The sequence below is a fragment of the Bos javanicus genome, chromosome 10 (genome assembly GCF_032452875.1).
Source record: "Bos javanicus breed banteng chromosome 10, ARS-OSU_banteng_1.0, whole genome shotgun sequence".
Lineage (NCBI taxonomy): Eukaryota > Metazoa > Chordata > Mammalia > Artiodactyla > Bovidae > Bos > Bos javanicus.
Genome location: NC_083877.1, coordinates 58,353,081 through 58,374,089, shown reverse-complemented (window position 1 = coordinate 58,374,089; position 21,009 = coordinate 58,353,081). Strand labels below are relative to the sequence as shown.

The window sequence follows — 21,009 nt, the reverse complement described above, 5'->3', positions numbered from 1 at the left end:
TTATTTGTGCTTCTGCGACATGTATGAGATACTCTGCAACATTTATTTATTATATTTGTATGTTCATCTCACCCTCTGTCCCCATCTGGTAGGTTAAGAATTCTCTTCCTTGAAGGTATTATATAAGTGAAATAAGTCAGATGGAAAAACACAAATATCATATGGTTTCACTCATATGTGGAATATTTTTAAGTAATAAATGAACAAATAAAGACTAACACAGAAACAGAGAAAAGATTGGTAGTCACCAAAGGGGAAAGAGGATGTGTGTGTGGGGTGGTGGGGAGTGAAACGGGTAAAGGGAGTCAACTCTATGGTGACAGATGGAAACGAGACTTTTGGTGATGAGCAAACTGTAGTGTATATAGAAGTCAAATTAACTATTGTAGACATGAAACTTATATAATGCTATCAACCAATGTTACCTCAATTTAAAAAAAAAGAAATAAAATTATCTTCCTGACAAGATTTTAGATCCCTCTACTCCTGCATTTCTGTGAAACAACACATTATGCCAAGAATTAACTCCAAAGGCTTTGAAAAGATTTGGGGATTCCTCCTACCACAAGAGGATTAGGCTCAACCAGGCATGGGTAAAGGTTCTACTGCATCATTTGACTTTTTCAATGTCAGTTCAGGGCCCAGTTAGAACTGCTATTTACATAGTTACATGATGATGTTGATTACCAAGGGAACAAAAAACATATACACTAGTATTTTTCTGTAATGTTTAGTATGTATAAAATCATTAAAATTATATAATCATCAATTTTCAAAACTCTCAAAAATTTTGGATTAACCAATTTAAGGCAGATTCAGTTTGATAAGGCTAACCATGCAATTATTCATTTAAATTCTCTCTCAGGAAGTCAAAGTTTGTTTTAAAAAGAAAGATTCATAATCAATTTCTGTACTTCATATTACACATCTTCTGGTTTGAAAAAACATCAATATGAACATGAATGGCAAAAGTGTGGCTGAAATTTTTTTTTAATCACTGCTGCATTTCCTAATATTGAACAAAATCAGTTCCACCCTTTTGAACTTCAGAATCACATTTTTCTAAATAGAAAATCTGCTTCTTTTAGATATGTTATAGCAAATATGCACAGCATCAGATGACAGTGTGTATTAACCAACAAAAAATTATAATATTAATTTTACAGGCAAAACTGACTTATAGAGACATGGTATCTAGAACAGAGTCATAATAGACCTTTAGTACATACTAATTAAAAAACTGGAAATAGAACTGCCTTATGACCCAGCAATCCCACTGCTGGGCATACACACTGAGGAAACCAGAAGGGAAAGAGACACGTGTACTCCAATGTTCATCGCAGCACTGTTTATAATAGCCAAGACGTGGAAGCAACCTAGATGTCCATCAGCAGATGAATGGATAAGAAAGCTGTGGTACATATACACAATGGAGTATTACTCAGCCATTAAAAAGAATACATTTGAATCAGTTCTAATGAGGTGGATGAAACTGGAGCCTATTATACAGAGTGAAGTAAGCCAGAAGGAAAAACATAAATACAGTATACTAACGCATATATATGGAATTTAGAAAGATGGTAACAATAACCCGGTGTACGAGACAGCAAAAGAGACACTGATGTATAGAACAGTCTTATGGACTCTGTGGGAGAGGGAGAGGGTGGGAAGATGTGGGAGAATGGCAATGAAACATGTAAAATATCATGTAGGAAATGAGTTGCCAGTCCAGGTTCGATGCATGATGCTGGATGCTTGGGGCTGGTGCACTGGGACGGCCCAGAGGGATGGTATGGGGAGGGAGGAGGGAGGAGGGTTCGGGATGGGGAACACATGTATACCTGTGGCGGATTCATTTTGATATTTGGCAAAACTAATACAATTATGTAAAGTTTAAAAATAAAATAAAATTGGAAGAATAAAAAAAATAAATAAATAAAAAAAAAAAAAATCAATCAAATTTATTAATTTAATATGTCTCACTGAACCCATTTGGTTTGTTTTTAGATTAACCTGTTTCAAATTAGCAATTTATGGCCCTATAATTAAAAGTTTGGCATATACATACTTCAACTCAGCAATTGAATTTACAGTTCACTGGATCATCATTTTAACCAACCTAAAGCATGTCCAGTAAAAATGAATTTATCTCACATTATCTCTACATAAAATTGTTATATAATTACTTACCTAAACATGCCTGTATGGATTTAAGATGAAGGTGCCACATGTGGAGAATAGAGCAATTATTGCTGTCCTTTTCAATTACTACTAGAAAGAACTTTTCTGAAAATGGTGGTGGCCGATATCCTATTGTTAAAGGAAAAGAAATATTTAAGTTAACATGTTTCTATAGGCAACCCACTCCAGTACCCTTGCCTGGAAAATCTCATGGACAGAGGAGCCTGGTAGGCTACAGTCCATGGGGCCACAAAGAGTCAGAGACGACTGAGTGACTTCACACGTTCACATGTTTCTATAGGGTTAAGAGAAAGACATTTGTTTAAACAAAATCTCTTGGTATGTATAGAAACTGGAAGGAAAGGGAAGAAAAGATGTTTAGAAAGTTTTATATCTTTTGTGCTGAAAGTTAAGTGGCTATCAAAGACTAATGGGGCTATGTCATTAAGTACAACAGCCAACATGAATGGATGCCTACTGATCAAAGATGGGACCATCTGAGCAACAAAGAATAAAAATGAACACAATTTATTAAAACACATTCATAAAAATACCAAAAATGAGAGGGCACTTAACAATAAATGAGGAAAGGAAGGACAAGAAGGACCGAAAGGAAGAAATGAAAGGGAGAGAGAGAGAGAAAGCAAAGCAAGAGAGGGAGAAAAGTCCAGGAGCAAGTCAGCCTCACTGGATGCCCCTGGAAGTAAGTGGGGCACCAACTCCTTAAATGGAAAACTGGAAATTAAATGCAAAGAATGAAGTAAACATATATTCTGCTTTTTCTATATGTAAGATAGCATTAAAAAAAAATTAACAGTCATGGATGGAGGGTTGATCGTGGTGGTACCGAAGAGACTTTTTAGAAATTTTACATTTTATGAAAAGATTATTTGTGAACATAATTTTTCCTGTTGACAATTACATTTTTCATATAGGATAATGAGATCTACAAAGGACAGCAAAAACTTTCTTGAAAAATGTAAACCTGTACATTATATGAAGTTATGGGCGTGAGACTTTTGAAAACTGTAAAGCACCACAGAATTTAAAGAATATTTCATTCAATGAAAAGAAAGAATAGAAAAAAATGAAAACTCATAATGGCAACTCATTGGGAAGGAGCACTGCTAAAACGCAAATTGTGGCCTCTGAATACCATGCTCCATGGGAAGGAACAATTTGGGGGCGGGGGGTGACTCCATTCTTGCAAAGGCTATTTACAAGAGAAGGCTGGTATACCTTGCTGTGCCTGAAAGAAAGCAAATTATCAAAACTAATAGGGTTGTGTCAAAAGGACTCAGGACCAATTCAAAGTATCTTTACCAGTGTAATATAGGACAATGTGAACATTAAAATTATTATTGTACTCACTGAAATATGTTAAGTATATAAAAATTAATGATTGATATATCTTTGTATGCATATTATTCAATAAAGAGTTTTTCTAAAATGGGTTCATAATGACACACAAAGTAAAAAGAAAGACAACAACATTCATCCATAACCACCAGCAGGAACCTGGGAACAAACTCCTTTGAAATCAATTAAAGAGAAAGAACTAAGCACTTACTCTGACTTTTCTAAAAAGAACTCTATTTCAAGACAGCCAAAAAGCTCTCGTGGATAAGGAAAAGCTTTTCCTTACAAATGCTTTCCAGCTAATAAATAAATGAGAATTAATAAAACTAGAAAATCATACTTGAACAATCCTTAATGAAATAATTGACTGAAAAGCAACAATATCAGTGGAAGAAACCATGAGATAATAGATTGCTGGCATATTTTACACTGGCGCCACCAGGTGAATTTTCTGAATCCTAGCATCACTAAAAATGAGACATCCTAACATTCTGTTCTTTCTTATGTCCTTCTGTGATGGACATAAGAGCTCATTTGCACTTCACAGGAAAAATTTTAAATGACATCCACAAGTAACTGGTCAGAAAAACTGCTATAAAATAACTTTCTCTAAAACAAATTAGTGGCATGATAAGAGTATAAAGGGGGATTGCTTTAGCTTAAAAGACTCCTAGAAATGAAACATTATGTGTGGACTCTATATGGATATGGATCCAAACAAATTAAGAACCAACAATGCTGGGCTTCCCTGGTGGCTCGGTGGTAAAGAATCTGTCTGCCAATGCAAGAGACACGGGTTTCATCCCTGATCTGGGAAGAACCCACATGCCATGGGGCAACTAAGCCTATGCACCACAACTACTGAGCCGGTGCTCTAGAGCCTGGGAACTGTAACCACTGAGCTCGTGAACTGCAGCTACTAAAGCCTGTGCTCCGCAACAAGATCGGCCACCACAATGAGAAGCCCGTGTACCACTAGAGAACAGCCCCCACTTGCCACAACTAGAGAAAAGCCCACGCAGCAACAAAGGCCTAGCACAGCCAAAAACAAAACACTTAACAGTGTATACCATGCAGCAGGGTAAGGGAAGAGGAGAAGCACACATGTCAAGTCCCTTAAGAAAACAGCTAGAAAATCAAGAATATTGAGGGAACTACAAAAACTAAAGGAGACATATATATGCCTATGGCTGATTCATGCTGATGTTTGAGAAGATGTTTGAGCTAGCCTCAAAGAGTACAGGAACTCACTCTGATTTTCCACTAAAGGAAATCAAATTAACCATACAAATTCAGTAGAAATGTCTTCCTTAAAAGTCTGTACATAATTCTGTGATAAAAGCTATACTCATGACCTTCTAATACTTACAAGCTATAACCAGATAAAATATCTGGAAACTCTTTGAAAATTAAAAACTATTCATCACAGAAAATGAATTCTTAAAGTAGGACATATCTTTCCTGTCTTCAAACAGAAAGTATTCTACTCAGTATGTTCTATTTTCAAATTTCACTTTCAAATAGAACATGAAAGTTCTATAATTACAAAGTTGTAACCTCTAAAAGGAATATTTTAAGCTAAATAATAAAAGTTTAAACTAAACAGCATATGGTTTACATTTTTACATTTTATTTTTAATTGGAGGTTAATTTCTTTACAATATTGTGATGGTGTTTGCCATACATCAACACGAATCAGCCATAGATATACATATGTCCCCTCCCTCTCAAACCTCCCTCCCCATCCTACCCCTGAATGGCCTTAAGAGAACTACTTTCTCTCAAGAAGAAAGTAATACAACCCTTCAGAAAGGAAATCTATGAGACAGTACCTTTAATGCTCAGAGTATCTGAGTTTCCTGGTATATATACCATACAACATAGTATCTTCCTTCTACAGTCATCAATAATCTTTAGTATACTTATACTACAATTAATTGGCTTCCTTAAGATACCACAGGGATACCTACTACCAATCAAAATAATTTAACTGTCGTGTTGAACAATCAAGGTTAAATTTTTAAACAATTAAACTAGATTCCATAAATAACATTTATTGGCAAAAGGCTATGTCACCAGTGAAAGTATCTTTCAAAATATAATTTTTAGGGAGGTTGGGGGAGAATGGGTACACGTATACGTATGGCTGAGTCCCTCTGCTGTCCACCTGAAACTATCACAACATTATTAATCAGTTACATCCCAAAAAGTTTAATTAAAAAATAAATATATCCAATTTTTACCCACATATGTTCTTTACCCAGAAAAAAACATAATCACAGAACTGGTGTATTTGTCAAAAATCATGAGACTGATGACTTGTGATAAAAGATCTACACTCAGTGAAAGTTTAGAGTTTTTTTAAGATTAAGGTATCAAACTCAAGACTATTTTTAAAAATACCTTGGGATGGTTGAAAAAATATTTCTGTTTCCTTTTTTTCCATATCTTCCTTATGTGGTTTATATCCTCTAATGAAGTCTTCTTGAAACACATGAAGCAACTGTGTATTTGAGCCACACTACAAATATGAAAAAAAGTAAAGTTTTATCTTTGCAATTCCATATCTTACACTACCTCTCCAAGAACCCTAATGTAGAAGAAATAAATCCAACAATTTCTATTCTTTATAGAATAACAAAGTATAGTGGGAAAAACAAGAGAAAAAAATCATTAGATAAATTACTTTCAAATATTCTATAGTCAATAGCAGAACTGTGAAACTAATAAAAACAAATCAACAGGTTTGCATCTCGGAAAAAAAATACTGCAAAAAAAAAAATTAAAAAAAAAAAACAGGTTTCAAGACCAGATGGAGAAGGCCATGCAGACCATATTAAGCACACTACTGCAGGTTCCTTTTTCTTATTCCACTTGAGAACCAGAAAAAGAAAACCCAGAAAATTCCGCAAAGTACTTCCAAAAAATCTGTCTAGTAGTAATTATGAAGGATCCCATAACAGCCAGTGGGAATGACACATCTGTGAAAAAATGTATCTACATTTAAGTAAGGAGGATTTCTAAAAGAATGGACGAAACATCACAATCAGCTGATGTTACATAATCATGTGGGACCACACAGAGAAGAAGAGTACAGATGATCACAAATAGCTACTTAGAATCACAAAAGTGAACTGAAATTCAAAGAAAGGCTAAATCCAAACACAAACTTATTGTGGAAGTAGGTCAAGACAATTAATTAGACGGCTGTCCCATGGATTTCAAGGAAGGGAAGCAACTGTGATAATCCTGGCACTCAATGGATGGGCTACAATCTTAGGGTATAAAGCAAATCAGCCTCCTTTCATAGTAGAAGGAAATTAAAGGACTATTGATCAGATTGACCAACAAATTTTTAATGAAAATTATAAGGTATTTTTATGTCTCTCTATATAGAAACACTAAAAAAAAAAAATCCCTTCCCAGTCAAAGTATAAACAGTCATCTCCTCCAAAGAAGAAGAATGTTGCTGTTGTTGTGTAGTCGCTAAGTTGTATCCAACCTTCTGCAACCCCATGGACTGTACTCTGCCAGGCGCCTCTGTCCATGAGTAAGTAGGTTGCCATTTCCTTCTCCAGGGGATCTTCCCAATCCAGGGACTGACTAGAAGGCAGCTTCTTTACCACTGAGCCACCAGGGATGCCCAAATGTGAGAAAAGGGAAGGGTGACACCTTTATGTATACAGAAATAATACAGCACACTGGAAACAAATGTAGAATGAGTTTTAAAGTTTGTAATTTATAAGCGTAAGTCATTTGTCAGTGCTTGCAGTTTACCAGCCCTTGTGATAAAGATAGCCACAAATGGAAAGGGAAAAAAAATCTTCAATAAGAATGAAGTAAAAATCGAAATGCTAAGTGAAAAAGGTCTGTAATAATATACCATAGTGAAGAGTAGAGAAGGGGGTACGCTGGGGAAATGAATTTTAACAGCCAGTTCACTAAAAATTAAGACATTCACGGGAATGAAGCTAATACACTCTTCTCCCATATCCCTATGGAGTAAAAAAAGGAAATTATAGGTTAAGGCTTTCCTGAAATTAGTAACTTGAGTCTGGCAGCCACATTTCTGTTGCCAAGAGCTGATGTGATCATTTCTCTACAGTGGTGGAAATTTTGCCTGACATAATGTGCAAGGGACTATGAAAAAATAATGACCTAATTATGTATTTGTTTTTAAATATGGTCAGCTCTTTCTTCATTTCCTTGTTTGAAAATTGTTGGCAACTTCCTCACCAAAGTAACCTTTTTTCATATCTGGAATGAATATACTACTCTATCCCCTTCAGTCCATAAACATGACCCTGCCCTGAAGAAACAAATATCCTGAGGGCTATGATGGGATTTACAAACTCCCCATAGACAAAAGCATTCTCCTTCTTTCCTAAGTCAACTAGGGAAGAACAGCACCCACATCAAAGATCTATGATTAGAGAGTAAATGTATGCTTTGATCCTACTTCTATCTTCATTTTAATGGATCTCATAAAAAATATATAATACTCAGCCTAACCAGCCAAACACTCCAAAGGCATCTACTGAGCTGAAGTAACAATAAAAAGAGAAAAACCACAAACTGAGCCTCTGTGCAGCTGGACTGTACATAAAGCATTGTAAATTTTGACTACAGAAATCAAAAGAAGTTGGGTATATTTAGTATCAAACAACAGAATTATTCTCTGAATGAAATACAGTTGACCTCTGAACAACATGTAAGAATGACATACGTCCACTTGGGTGGAATTTTTTCAATAGTAAATATTACAGTACTACATGATCTGCAGCTAGTTGGATATACAGATGCAGAACTGAGGACGTGGAGAGCCGACTGTTAAGTTATAAGTGAATTTTCTATAGTGAGAAGGGTCAGTGCCTCTAATTCCCACATTCGAGGTTCAACTGTGCATGATACGCCCGTAAAGCACTCTGGGATAAAGCAAGTTAATATCACCAATTCACAAACACGTTTTTACTTGGTTGGTTATTGCATCAAGTTCAATAATACAGCCAGGTCGAGCAGTTGACTGTTGGCTCACAATATTAAACACTTCTCCAATAAGTTTCTGTTAAAAAAAGAAAGAAAGAGAAGGTTCATAGTCAACAATATATGAATCTACTGTCAGTATGACACAGCATCTTGGATATTTAAGGCTCTTCTAAATATTCACTGATTTACAATGGCAATTCACAAATTCAAAGAAATATTTCAACTTTTTATACTCACTCTCATATTTAAAATTAAATAAGCAGAAAAACCTACAGTGATTACATAAAGTAAAAATGGAAGTGAAGTCACCCAGTCATGTCCGACTCTTTGCGACCCCATGGACTGTAGCCTACCAGGTTCCTCCATCCATGGGATTCTCCAGGCAAGAGTACTGGAGTGGGTTGCCGTTTCCTTCTCCAGGAGATCTTCCCAACCCAGGGATCGAACCCAGATCTCCCACATTGCAGGCAGACGCTTTACCATCTGAGCCACCATTACACAAGCAGTATACAATTTCAAGACATCTAGTTCTTTGAACATGTCTTTATTTAGCAACCTTAATGGTCCAACACAGACCTGGCTGAGGACATGGCCCTGTGCCTATGTGGATGGCTGCAGATCTACAATGCTATTTAAAAGTACAATCTTGCTAGGGCTTGTACTTGCCCTCAACAATAGGGGCAAATGATGAGCAGAAGTGGGACTCTGTGACTTGGGATGGAGATGTGTAAACAGAGGAAGTCTAACTCTGGATCCCCAAACCACAAAATCTTTCTGCTAAAAAATAAAATAAATAAATAAAACGCAGTCTTCCTTCTTTTTCCTTCCAAGCAGCCCTCTCTTGCACAGAAACCTTTCAGTAACTTCACCTGAAGCAATTACTTCTCATGGAGATGCCCATTCTCCTCAGTACTACCTCCACTCTTACTGCCTTCAGAACACTCAGAGTAGTAAGATCCCAGCTTAGCCCAGGGTGTAAGTACAAGGTTAGCTATGGGAAAGTAGCAATATACATTGCAATTGTAGGATCTTTCCAATTTATATCAGCAGAACTCCAGAGGGCATGCATGGGAACAGATTCTAGGGTTATCAGACAAAAACAAAATAAGTGCTTGGGAAGGGATGAATTTATTGTTATGGGTACATTCACCCAAGATTCAGGATTTTAAATGTTAGTTAAGACACCTGGAAGTGCTGCCAACAGTCTGCTGGGTTTGTCCATTTGAAAGCTGGACTCAACTGTGACCTACAATTAGTGAGGTTAGAACACCGGAATTTCTCTAACACACCATGAATCTTTGCTCCTTAAAAGTGTGGTCACTGGAGCAGCAGCTTTTTACAAACGCAGTCTCTTAGACTCCAAAGCTAATACATGTTTATTTTAATAAGCTCTCCAGATGATTCACGGGCATGCTGAAGTTTAAGAAGTACTGTTGCAGATCAATGGTTCTCAGCCTTGAACTACGGTTCAACTATGAACAACGGTTCTCAGCACACTGAATAATCTCTGGTGCTTAGGTCCCACTTGTAGATACTGACTTATTGGTTCTTGGGTACAATCTGACCATCAGGCATTTTACAAGCTCTTCAGCTGCATCCAACATATAGCCATGGTTGAGATCCCCTTGCAGGAATATCTATCTGCCAGCACTATAACGAACAAACATACTGAATGCCTTGTTCAACACTACAGGATCCCACTCAATGTCACCTTCAATTTTAAGGGGTCATCAAAAGCTCAAAAATCAAGATAAATAAATTCTTAATGCAATATTTTTAAATAAAAATTAATACAGTAAATAATAATGAATAAAAAGTAGCAAATGTTTTAATACAGGATCCAACAGTGTCTTGATGAACCATATTGGAGCCTAAGACAAAAGTAAAATTACACAGACATGTTTTCATACTTTTTTTTAAGGTTAATTTTTTTCAGAACATTAAAGTGGTTGAAAAACATTAAAAAATGAAAGGTAGTATATTGAAACTCACAAAATCATTTTAAATTTATTTTTACCAAAAATAATTTAACTTCAGCTTACCAAAACTTCTTTTTGCAACATTGTGACTGGATTTTTTTTTTAAGTTCCCAAGTCCACTTTTAGTATGGGTAAGACTACACTAAGCAAAATTTGCGAATTGGTTCTAGAAAATCCAAATACAATGCTGACTTTATATTACAAATTACTGACACTGCATGTCACTTAAAACTATTTCAGATGAAATTTCTATAAGACTTAAATTATCAAAATATTTAAAAACCAAGTCAGTGGCTGGTTTTCGTAAAAAAGATTATCCACATAACATTATTTTTCTCCAGTGAGCAATTCAAAATCTAAAGCATTTCAGTTAATTTTTCATATCTTCATTTTGAACATGAAACTAGTGTGCTGTAGTAGTCAGAATAATGGCCCCAAAAGATGCCTACATTCTAATTCTTAGGACTTAAGAATATGTTACTTTACATGGAAAAAAAAAAAAAAGTACATATAGAGAAAATTAGATAAGTAGATTTTTTTCACAACGTTGGAATGTGTTCTGTTTTTTAATTTTGCCTGCAGCACTCAGGGGTTCCTCTTGTTGCAGAGCACAGCCTCTAGAGTGTGGGGTTTTGGTAGCTGTGGCACACCAGCTTAGTTGCCCCAGGGCACATGGGATCTTCCTAGACCAGGGATTGAACCCATGTCCCCTGAATTGGCAGGTGGATTCTTAACCACTGGAACACCAGGGAAGTCCTGTCTCTAGAGTCTTCTGTTCAAGAATTTAGCTTATGAAAGTAGAAAGGGTCAAAAATTTTCTACAGTGAATAAATATTACATTTTAACTTTAAAAAAATTAAAATGGAAGGTTTAAGAAAAAAGTACATTTGTAACCACACTGGAGCAGAAGACCAAGATAAATTTTAAAATTCCAAGAACGTATTCATCTGCTCTAAATGAAATTTCTATTTTCTTGGGAAAATAATGCCCAGGTTATTGATACATTTTGCCAATGAGAAGAATGAACCATAGAGTATATTCTCAGAAATTATGGGGATTGCCACAGCCAAAAGACAAGAAGCAGACAAATGTTATAATTTTCAAAAAGGAAAAGAGCATACTTCTGTAAGCTGGAATAAAGAGTCTGATGTCTATTTAGTTCATTTTAGTCATCAAAAGACATCAGGGTACACACAATCTACTATACATTAAAACAATCTCATACAAATCTGACTTCCTTTTTTGACTACAAGAGATTTGGCAGACAGGGTGCATTTTATTTGCATGACAAGCTGACTCATGCAAATACTTGGGACAAGCTGAAGAAATATTCTAGACAATAAAAAATGGAGAAAGATTTCAAATGTATACTGCTAGGTCCTTTCTTCAGCCCAGTACATTTAACATTTCTGTAATAAAATTCAGAAATTACATCTGAATTTCGTCTAATTGACTTAGATGAAAACGCAGAACAACATTCATCGAACAGGCTGATGATGTAAGTCATACGGAAGTAACACAAATAACGGAATCTGGATTCAAAAAGATGCTAAATATAAGATGGCTTGCTGGCAAAAAAAAAAAAAAAGACTGACATTTAATTGAAAGCTCAATATGAGTTAATTACATACAAAGAATGTGGCATGACTGACAAGACATAATCTACTGAGAGAGGGCATAATACTGTTATATTCTAGAGATCCTACAATTTCCAGTGTATAAACAAACCGAAAGTTGCTCAGAACAGTAACCAGGGTCAAATACAAAGCAGTTAGATAAATTTATGGGCAGAGGAGCAGCAGGTCTGGCTTGAGGGAACAAATTTGGGGATTACAAGACAGGTGTCTGAGGTGATCTCTCATGTAAGAAATGTTGTTGTTTAGTCACTCAGTCATGCCCAACTCTTTTGAGATCCCATGGACTGTAGCCCACCAGGCTCCTCTGTCCATGGGATTTCCCAGGCAGGAATACTGGAGTGGGTTGTCATTTCCTTCTCCAGGGGATCTTCTTGATCAAGGGACTGACCCCATGTCTCCTGCACTGGCAGGCGGATTCTTTCCCACTGAGCCACCTGAGAAGCCCATAAGAAACATTAGACTTATTCTAAATGAAACTACAGCTAACAAGTAGATTTTAAGGGTTACAAATTTAATTTCAATATAACTGTGATGGTAATTCAAAGACTGAATGTGCTGCATTTAGAGTGGAGTTTTCCTCCTCAGAAGTCAGAAGACAAGCTGGCAGGAATATGGTAGAGAGAAACAAAGCATCAGACAGCTAGTTAGACTAGGGGAACTTCAAATCTTCCACCTATATAATTTTAAGATGCTACTTTTCTAGACTTTCTCTATGTCAACCTTGTGACTCCAATCCAATTATCACTGTTTTTGGAACAAGACTTACTTAGACATGTACTTTCCTGTATCCACTTTCAGGCCATCCTCTCAATCAACAAAGACTAAGGATCTATCTTTCTATATCAAAAATGAACTCAAATACTGTCTGTAATAAAAACTTCTATGGCTACCCTAATCTGATCTCTCTCGCCTCTTGAATTATGAAATGCTGCTGCTGCTGCTAAGTCGCTTCAGTCGTGTCCGACTCTATGCGACCACATAGACAGCAGCCCACCGGGCTCCCCCATCCCTGGGATTCTCCAGGCAAGAACACTGGAGTGGGTTGCCATTTCCTTCTCCAATGCATGAAAGTGAAAAGTCAAAGTGAAGTCGCTCAGTCGTGTCTGACTCTTCGCGACCCCGTGGACTGCAGCCTACCAGGCTCTTCCATCCATGGGATTTTCCAGGCAAGAGTACTGGAGTGGGGTGCCATCGCCTTCTCCGAATTATGAAATAGTGTTTGCCAATTCATTATATATCACCTTCAGACACTTCTTCTGTCTTAAACTGTTATTTAAAATTTTAATAATTTATCTCCTAAACTAAATTTAAATCTCCTTAAAGGCAGATACTATAGTCCCTATACATCTAGGAACACATGACAGGCATTCAAAAACAGTCACTGATTTTCAATATTGGGAGCATTTTTATTAGAACAGTTATTTTATAAAAAGCCATGTTTTCATAGCTAAATGGAAAATTCACCATTCAAATCTGAGTATTAACTAACATACATGACTTCCAGCTGAAATACAGAACGAGTGGAATGAGATACTGCCACCCACTGATAACATATTCTAACCACAGGACTTTTTAAAATAATGACTCAAGCTAAGAAAAGTTCAAATTTTCCCAACCTAAACATAAAGCTTGGTGAAGCTCTCTTAAAACCTTTCTTGAACAAAGAAAAATTAACGGAACCAAATGAGAGAGTGAAAAATGTCAAGAAAAAAATTTATTTTAGGAAAAAAATTCATATTTATTTCTTTAAATGTAAAATTGATGTGTGCTGTATAAACTGTAATTTTTTTTCTGGACTACAGGGATTCTAGTTCCTCGATCAGGGATTGAATCTGGGCCACAGCAGTGAAGGCATCATTAGATGGTAATTTTGCCTCATTTACTTTGAAACACAAATTAAGGAAAAACAAACTAGTTACAGAGAGCCCAGAACAGATGGTTACTCCCTGAACACCTACTAACAAATGAAAGTCCTAGACAAAAGAGAATGGCTTCTTAGCTTAGATATATTAATAAAGATTAGGAAATACTTACTGAAGATTCTGGATCTGACAGTTCATCCAATAATTTCCTTGCATCTACTACAGCTTGGTAGAGTCTCAGATTTTTGCCATCAGAAGCAACAAAGCAAGCACTAGCAGAATTGCAATACGTGCCTGAGAAAGTAAACACTCTGCATTATAATATATATTTTTATTAATGACTGAAGTACAAGAAAAAAAATTCCATACTTCTCTTTTTAGGTATAACTGTGGTCCAGAATCACAATGAAATGGATACAATTAATAAATATAAAATTATCAACAAAAAATTCAATAGAAAATAGGTTATGAGAGTGAAAAAATTAAAAACAAACTTTTAGAAACTCTAAAGTCAGATACCTACATTTGAATACTTATTAAAAGCCCCCTAATAATAATAAATATAAATTACTTTGTATATAAATAACAGTTTTAAAGATTTATTAATTTTACTATTAAAATGAACACTTACCAAGACAGTAACTGGGAATAAGAGTTGGAAGCCAAGCAACATTAGAGAAGGCTGAAGTATGTAAAGAGTTAATTCGTGCCAACTCTGACACTCCTCCAGTGTATGACAAGGGTCCTATTGGGTCCACACGCCACAGAATAAGTTCACTGTAGATGGCATTCGGGTCATGAAATGTACGCGTTGCTGCATTTCTGAGAGGTTGTTTCAAGGAACCCTTTATGTGTCTTACAGGATCTATCAATCTACTTAATTTACTGTCTGAGGCCCACTGAAAATCTGATTCAGGAGTCAACAGAGCATTATGATGAGATGATGTCAATAATAACGGTAAAACGGAGTGACATGCCAGATCATTGAGGTGAAATCGATGACCACAATATCTAAATTTGTGAGATACAGTTAGAACAGTGGTAAAGGCAGACTTATCAGCAAATGTGACTGCCCACTGATTGAGAGAGCCATCTATGTGTTTAGAGACCATCATTACTGTGGGGGCTAAAATGTTCATATTTGTACTGTGTGATCCAGAGTGCGTCAGTGATCCACGAGGACTGCATTCAGCCAGCATGTCTTGGTGTAAGGGAGTGTGGTGAGAATCTTTCACAGCATTTATACAGGCATACATCATGATATTTTTACTAAGAGAGCTTGCATCACCAGATGGAAATGCAACAGGAATCCGAGAAGAAAAAGAAACCTGAAAAACACAATTATTATGACTCAGTGTAAGTAGTTTGCCTCCTCTCAAAGTCTTCTAAAAATACTTTAATTTTCAAAATGTCAAACCTCAGCTTCCTAGCAAAAAAATCACTTTCAACTTCATTATGTTCTAATCCTTGTCCTCTATTTATATAATACCATCTCTATTCATAGCCTATGAGAAGAGTGAAGAAATAGTTGCAGGTGTCTTGCCTGTACATCTAAATGACTACAACTACAAATCTAAACAAAGATAGCTAGATTTAATGAATAAAACTGGAGTAGTGGGGGGACTCATCCTGAGTCACATTTTTAGGATAATTTCTTGAGTGTTAAATCATTTCAGTCGTGTCTGACTCTGCACCCTATGGACAGCAGCCCTCCAGGCTCCTCTGTCCATGGGATTCTCCAGTCAAGAATACTGGAGTGGGTTGCCATCCCTTCCTCCAGGGGATCTGCCCACCCAGTGATTGAACCCACATTTCTTATGTCTCCTGCACTGGCTACCTGGGAAGCCTCCTAGGGTAATTTCTTAAGTTTATTCAAAATACTGTTAATTCCTAGGGAAAAAAACCTAATATACACATTTTCAGACGTTCACTATAGCATTTCATAGTTAAATTTATTTTACTTGAATTAATTACGTTTGTAAAATTGGCTATTATTGATCCCCTTTGGGAGCAAGTTATTCTCTTCTCAGTTGCTTATCAAAAATAAAATGCTTAAATATTTCCGAAAAACTGCTAAATCTGAATGGCATCTGTTTCACTTTTTTAAGAAATGTAAAAACTGCTTCATCAGTAAAATATACCTTGACTTGTCTAAATATTCCAGGATTATATTCATCCAAATACTTTACATGCCACACTAGGAAGGTACCGTCTACTGGGTGTATGGTAAAAAGCATGTCAGGATTCTTATTCCATTCAGCTAGCAGCATTTCGATCTTCCGATCAAGCAGGACCGTAGGCAGTGGCATTGATATAATAGGCCGTGCATAGGTTCTGGGACTTCCCTCTCTTTCCACATCTTCATGTTCTGATGATCCTGTACCTGCTTCAGATTCTCTATCTAGGGATAATTCTAAGTCAGAAAATAAATTCATCAGTACATAGTAATAATACTATAAAAATTCACTTATATACTCAGTCAGTTTAATCGCTCAGTCATGTCCAACTCTTTGCAAACCCATTGACTATACCCTACCAGGCTCCTCCTTTCATGGAATTTTCCAGGCAAGAGTACTGGAGTGGGTTGCCATTTCCTTCTCCAGAGGATATTCCCAACCCAGGGATTGAACCCAGGTCTCCCACATTGCAGGCAGAGGCTGTACCCTCTGAGCCACCAAGGAAGCCTATTTACATACTAGACAATCAATAAACAGCATACTATCTTTAGCGATCATGAATGCCTTTCCCAATTTATGGCCAGGGGAAAAAGAACAAGGAAGGAAATTATTTTCTGGTCTGAACTGAAATTTACTACATTTCTTAGTTTTAGATAAATCAAAATTTCATTCACACTATCACATTATCATTTCTATTATTAGCAAAACCTGTCCCCCGCCACCCCCGCCCCCGCCAAAAAACAATGCTTGCAAAGTAATACATTATTCAAAGCAATACATTATAAGAGACCAAAGTTAGATGGTAGATGGTCCGTATTAGATGGTCAGAAAAGACCTGTGGAATGAATGGAAAAGTGAAAAAGAAGGAGAGGAATAAGGAAAGATTACAAACCAAAAGTGGCTTCACAAAAAGCTGTCAGCCTGAAAAAAAGAAAAACCTGAATACAGGATACTCACCATGATCTAGTTTCATATGTAAACCCCTCTCTCTTTCCTCCTGTGAACGTTCCTCATCTTCTTTATTGCCTTCATCACTTTCATGATCTACCTGCCTTTCAGAAAGTTTTCTTAATTGCTGCATAAATATTTCAGTAGATGATGTAAAATGAAATTCTTTGTTGTTTAACCAATGAACTACAAAGCCCCCATTTCCATCATCAATGTTAAATACAGTGCCAACAAAGACATTTGGAATATCTGTGAAATCAAAAAAGATAAAATTTCTGTATCAATTCTTAACATCTTTTAAAATACTACATGTGCTTAGAAAGACTAATTCCATTACACAAAATATGTGCTAAACAAAAAGTAAATATAACTCTAGCAGGATTTGAAATTTTAATTAAATTTAATGGTAAATGAATTAATGGCATAGACTTACATGGAATTAATCATTTAAAAGCCAAACACACCAAATGCACAAACTTTTATCGAATCCTGGTTTGAGGACAAGGGAACAGAAAGATACAACAGAAAAGAAACTCTGAAAGACATTTTTGAGATGACTGAAATTTAACTATGATGATTAGAGACCATGGAATTATTTCTAATTTTCTTAGGTACAATAATGATATTGTGATTATGTGAGAGAATTTCCTTATTCTTAGACACTTGCTAAATTATGTAAGGGTGATGTGCTATGATGTGTTATTTTGAAAACATTAAAAAAAAATTTCATTCACACACCCCCACATATACATATACATATGTGTGCATACACAAAGAGAATAAAGCAATTGGGAAAATGTTAGCAACTGTTGAATCAAAGTGGGTGAAATCAGTGTTCACTGTACTATTCTTCTGACTTTGTTGACTGTTTTAAACTTTCCTTAAAAGTTGAGGCAAATAATGCTAAGAAAGAACGCAGGAAGGCAAACAAACTTCTAAGTATAGCAGATTTTGTCCATGTGGGGTAACTGAAATTCATGCTATAGATCAGTTCATGCAAAATAGTATAATTCAAAAACAACAACAACCATCTCCTTAATCCCGAATCAAATTATAAAGAACCCACTCAATAGAAAGAAAAAAGACTGTCCTCTGCAAAAGAAGTGAGAATCTAAAGATGAAATAAGTAATATATTCTAGAAGTGTTTTATTTATAAATATCAATGTTAAATAAAGCTCCAAAGTGTTCTTTTATTCTACTTCCTGGGTTACAAGCCTGGTTTTCTAACAGAAATTAAACAAATCAAATAAAATAAGAAATGTAAATTAACAATCCTGTAAAACAGTACATTCCCTACATACCTATGTACTAGGTAAAAATCCAAATCTCAACCCAAATCTTATCATGGACAAATATTCTGACTGTAAGACATCCTAAAAGATAACTGAGAGATAACTGTCTTGAGACATTTTTTTGAAGAGTGATTATTCTAAATTAGTGTGATTTAAAGAGAAATAACAAATGCATTTAAAAAAAGAATCTAGATGTTAATAGGAACTATAACATTAGAATATAGTCTTTTTATCAGAAGACACATTTTGAAATATTTAGGTAATGCTCTAAAATATTTAGGGGATGAAGGAAAATGTCAGTGACTACTTTCAAATGGCTCGGCCAAAGATAATGGAGAAGGGAGAAAAGGTACACACACACACACACACACACACACAGAGAATAAAAGCAAACCTGGTGAAAGGTTAATGACTGAATTTGGGTAAAGAGCACATGGGTATTCACTATATTATGCTTTCAACTTTACTCTAAGGTTGAGAGGTTTTCCTTAAAAAAAAAAAAAAAAAGGCGGACAAGTCCTGCAATATAAAATTATTTGTATTTAACAATTAGGTCAACCTAAATATATTTTTTTACAAACAGTACCTATAAACACATGATGTTAACTATTTGTACAAAGGAATTTTTAAAATAATGTGTAGATAAGTTAGGGTGAAGATGGTTAAAACTGGCTAAATGGTGAAAGTTAAAAAAAATGCTAGAAGACAAGGCCTAATGGCCACAAGAACACATCTAGTACTTAGACTCAAATGATGTAACAGAATGCCTATCCACAAGGAATGATCCTGTGACCCTATTTCATTTGATTAGAATAGTACATACAGGTAAAAGTCAAAACTTTCTAACACAGTATCTGCATACTATCACTGATTGTTTTTTGTTTGAAGTTTTCATCATAGTCAATAACTCAAGATAAGGTTCTTTTACAAAGGTTGAAAATCTATAAAAATCTAAAACCACCACCATTATGAAAACAAGTGGTGTTATAAATCTTAGAATACAATTAAGATGTTAGGTCAGAAAAGATAATCTATTTAAAAAAAAAACATTTAATCAAGTAGCACAGCAAACTTCTATTACTCAATAGAAGTATAATGCAAACCACAAATACAAGGCCAATACATAATTTTTATTTTAGTAGCCACATTATATGAAGACGGCAATGGCACCCCACTCCAGTACTCTTGCCTGGAAAATCCAATGGATGGAGGAGCCTGGTAGGCCTCAGTCCATGGGGTCGCTAAGAGTCAGACATGACTGAGCGACTTCACCTTCACTTTTCACTTTCATGCATTGGAGAAGGAAATGGCAACCCACTCCAGTGTCCTTGCCTGGAGAATCCCAGGGACGGGGGAGCCCGATGGGCTGCCATCTATGGGGTCGCACAGAGTCAGACACGACTGAAGCGACTTAGCAGCAACAGCAGCCACATTATAGAAACAGGTAAACTTAATTTTAATAATATATTTTATCTGACCCAATATATGTAAAATATTATCATTTAAACATGTAATCAATATTAAATAAAATTATTAATAAAAGATCTTACATTATTTCATTGTTTTCTAGAGTCTTAAGAATCCAGTGTGTATTTTAGAGCATATCTCAGTTTGGACTATCCGAATTGCAATTGCTCAAACAGCTACATGTGGTTCATGGCCACCATACTGAACAACACACACCTATAACCACTATTATTTAATACAATGGGGGTAAACATCTAAAGGTCACTTTTTCACAACTCCATCTGCTGAGTATCATCTTTTATAAATAAATATTTAAAAAGAAAATCCTCTATCTTTACCCTGAAGCAACAGACTGCCATTTCAATAAAACATAACTATGTTTAATTGCTAAATCATGTCTGACTCTTTTGCAACCCCAGGGACTGTAGCCTACCATGCTCCCCTGATCATAGATTTCCCAGGCAAGAATACTGGAATGGGTTGCCATTTTCTTCTCCAGGGGTCTTCCCAATCCAGGGATTGAACCAGCATCTCCTACATTGGCTGCTGCTGCTGCTAAGTCGCTTCAGTCGTGTCCGACTCTGTGCAACCCCAGAGAGGGAAGCCCACCAGGCTCCCCCATCCCTGGGATTCTCCAGGCAAGAACACTGGAGTGGGTTGCCATTTCCTTCTCCAATGCGTGAAAGTGAAAAGTGAAATTGAAGTCACTCAGTCGTGTCCGACTCTTAGTAACCTCATGGACTGCAGCCCACCAGGCTCCTCCGTCCATGGGATTTTCCAGACAAGAGTACTGGAGTGGGGTGCCATTGCCTTCTCCACCAGCATTGGCAGGTGGACTCTTTAACAATGAACCACCAGGGAAGCCCCATAACCACATGTGTGCATGCTCAGTCATGTCTGACTCTTTGTGAGTCCATGGATGTAGCCTGCCAGGCTCCTCTGTCCATGGAATTTTCCAGGCAAGAATACTGGAGTGGCTTGCCGTTTTCTCTTCCAGGGAATCTTCCCGACCCAGGGATTGAACCCGCATCTCCTGCATCTCCTGTACTGGCAGGTGGATTCTTTACTCACTGCACCATCTGGGAAGCCCAGATAAATCCCTCCTATAACTTTGTACAAA

The 21,009-nt window shown here is 36.3% G+C and overlaps 1 protein-coding gene across 7 annotated transcripts in view; it reads right to left on the bottom strand.

Moving 5' to 3' along the window:
* DMXL2 (Dmx like 2) overlaps positions 1 to 21,009 on the bottom strand; it is a 168,315-nt gene that overhangs the window by 57,786 nt on the left and 89,520 nt on the right. For all 7 annotated transcript variants that reach the window (XR_009738732.1, XM_061428763.1, XM_061428760.1 and 4 more), the window contains 7 exons: positions 17,139 to 17,378; positions 16,146 to 16,417; positions 14,636 to 15,332; positions 14,177 to 14,298; positions 8,513 to 8,602; positions 5,944 to 6,061; positions 2,191 to 2,310 (listed from right to left, as the gene is read on the bottom strand). Coding sequence is in view for 6 of the 7 variants with exons in the window: in XM_061428763.1 (XP_061284747.1) it covers positions 2,191 to 2,310; positions 5,944 to 6,061; positions 8,513 to 8,602; positions 14,177 to 14,298; positions 14,636 to 15,332; positions 16,146 to 16,417; positions 17,139 to 17,378 (1,659 nt within the window). In the remaining variant the exon portion in view is untranslated. The remainder of the gene's footprint in view (positions 1 to 2,190; positions 2,311 to 5,943; positions 6,062 to 8,512; positions 8,603 to 14,176; positions 14,299 to 14,635; positions 15,333 to 16,145; positions 16,418 to 17,138; positions 17,379 to 21,009) is intronic.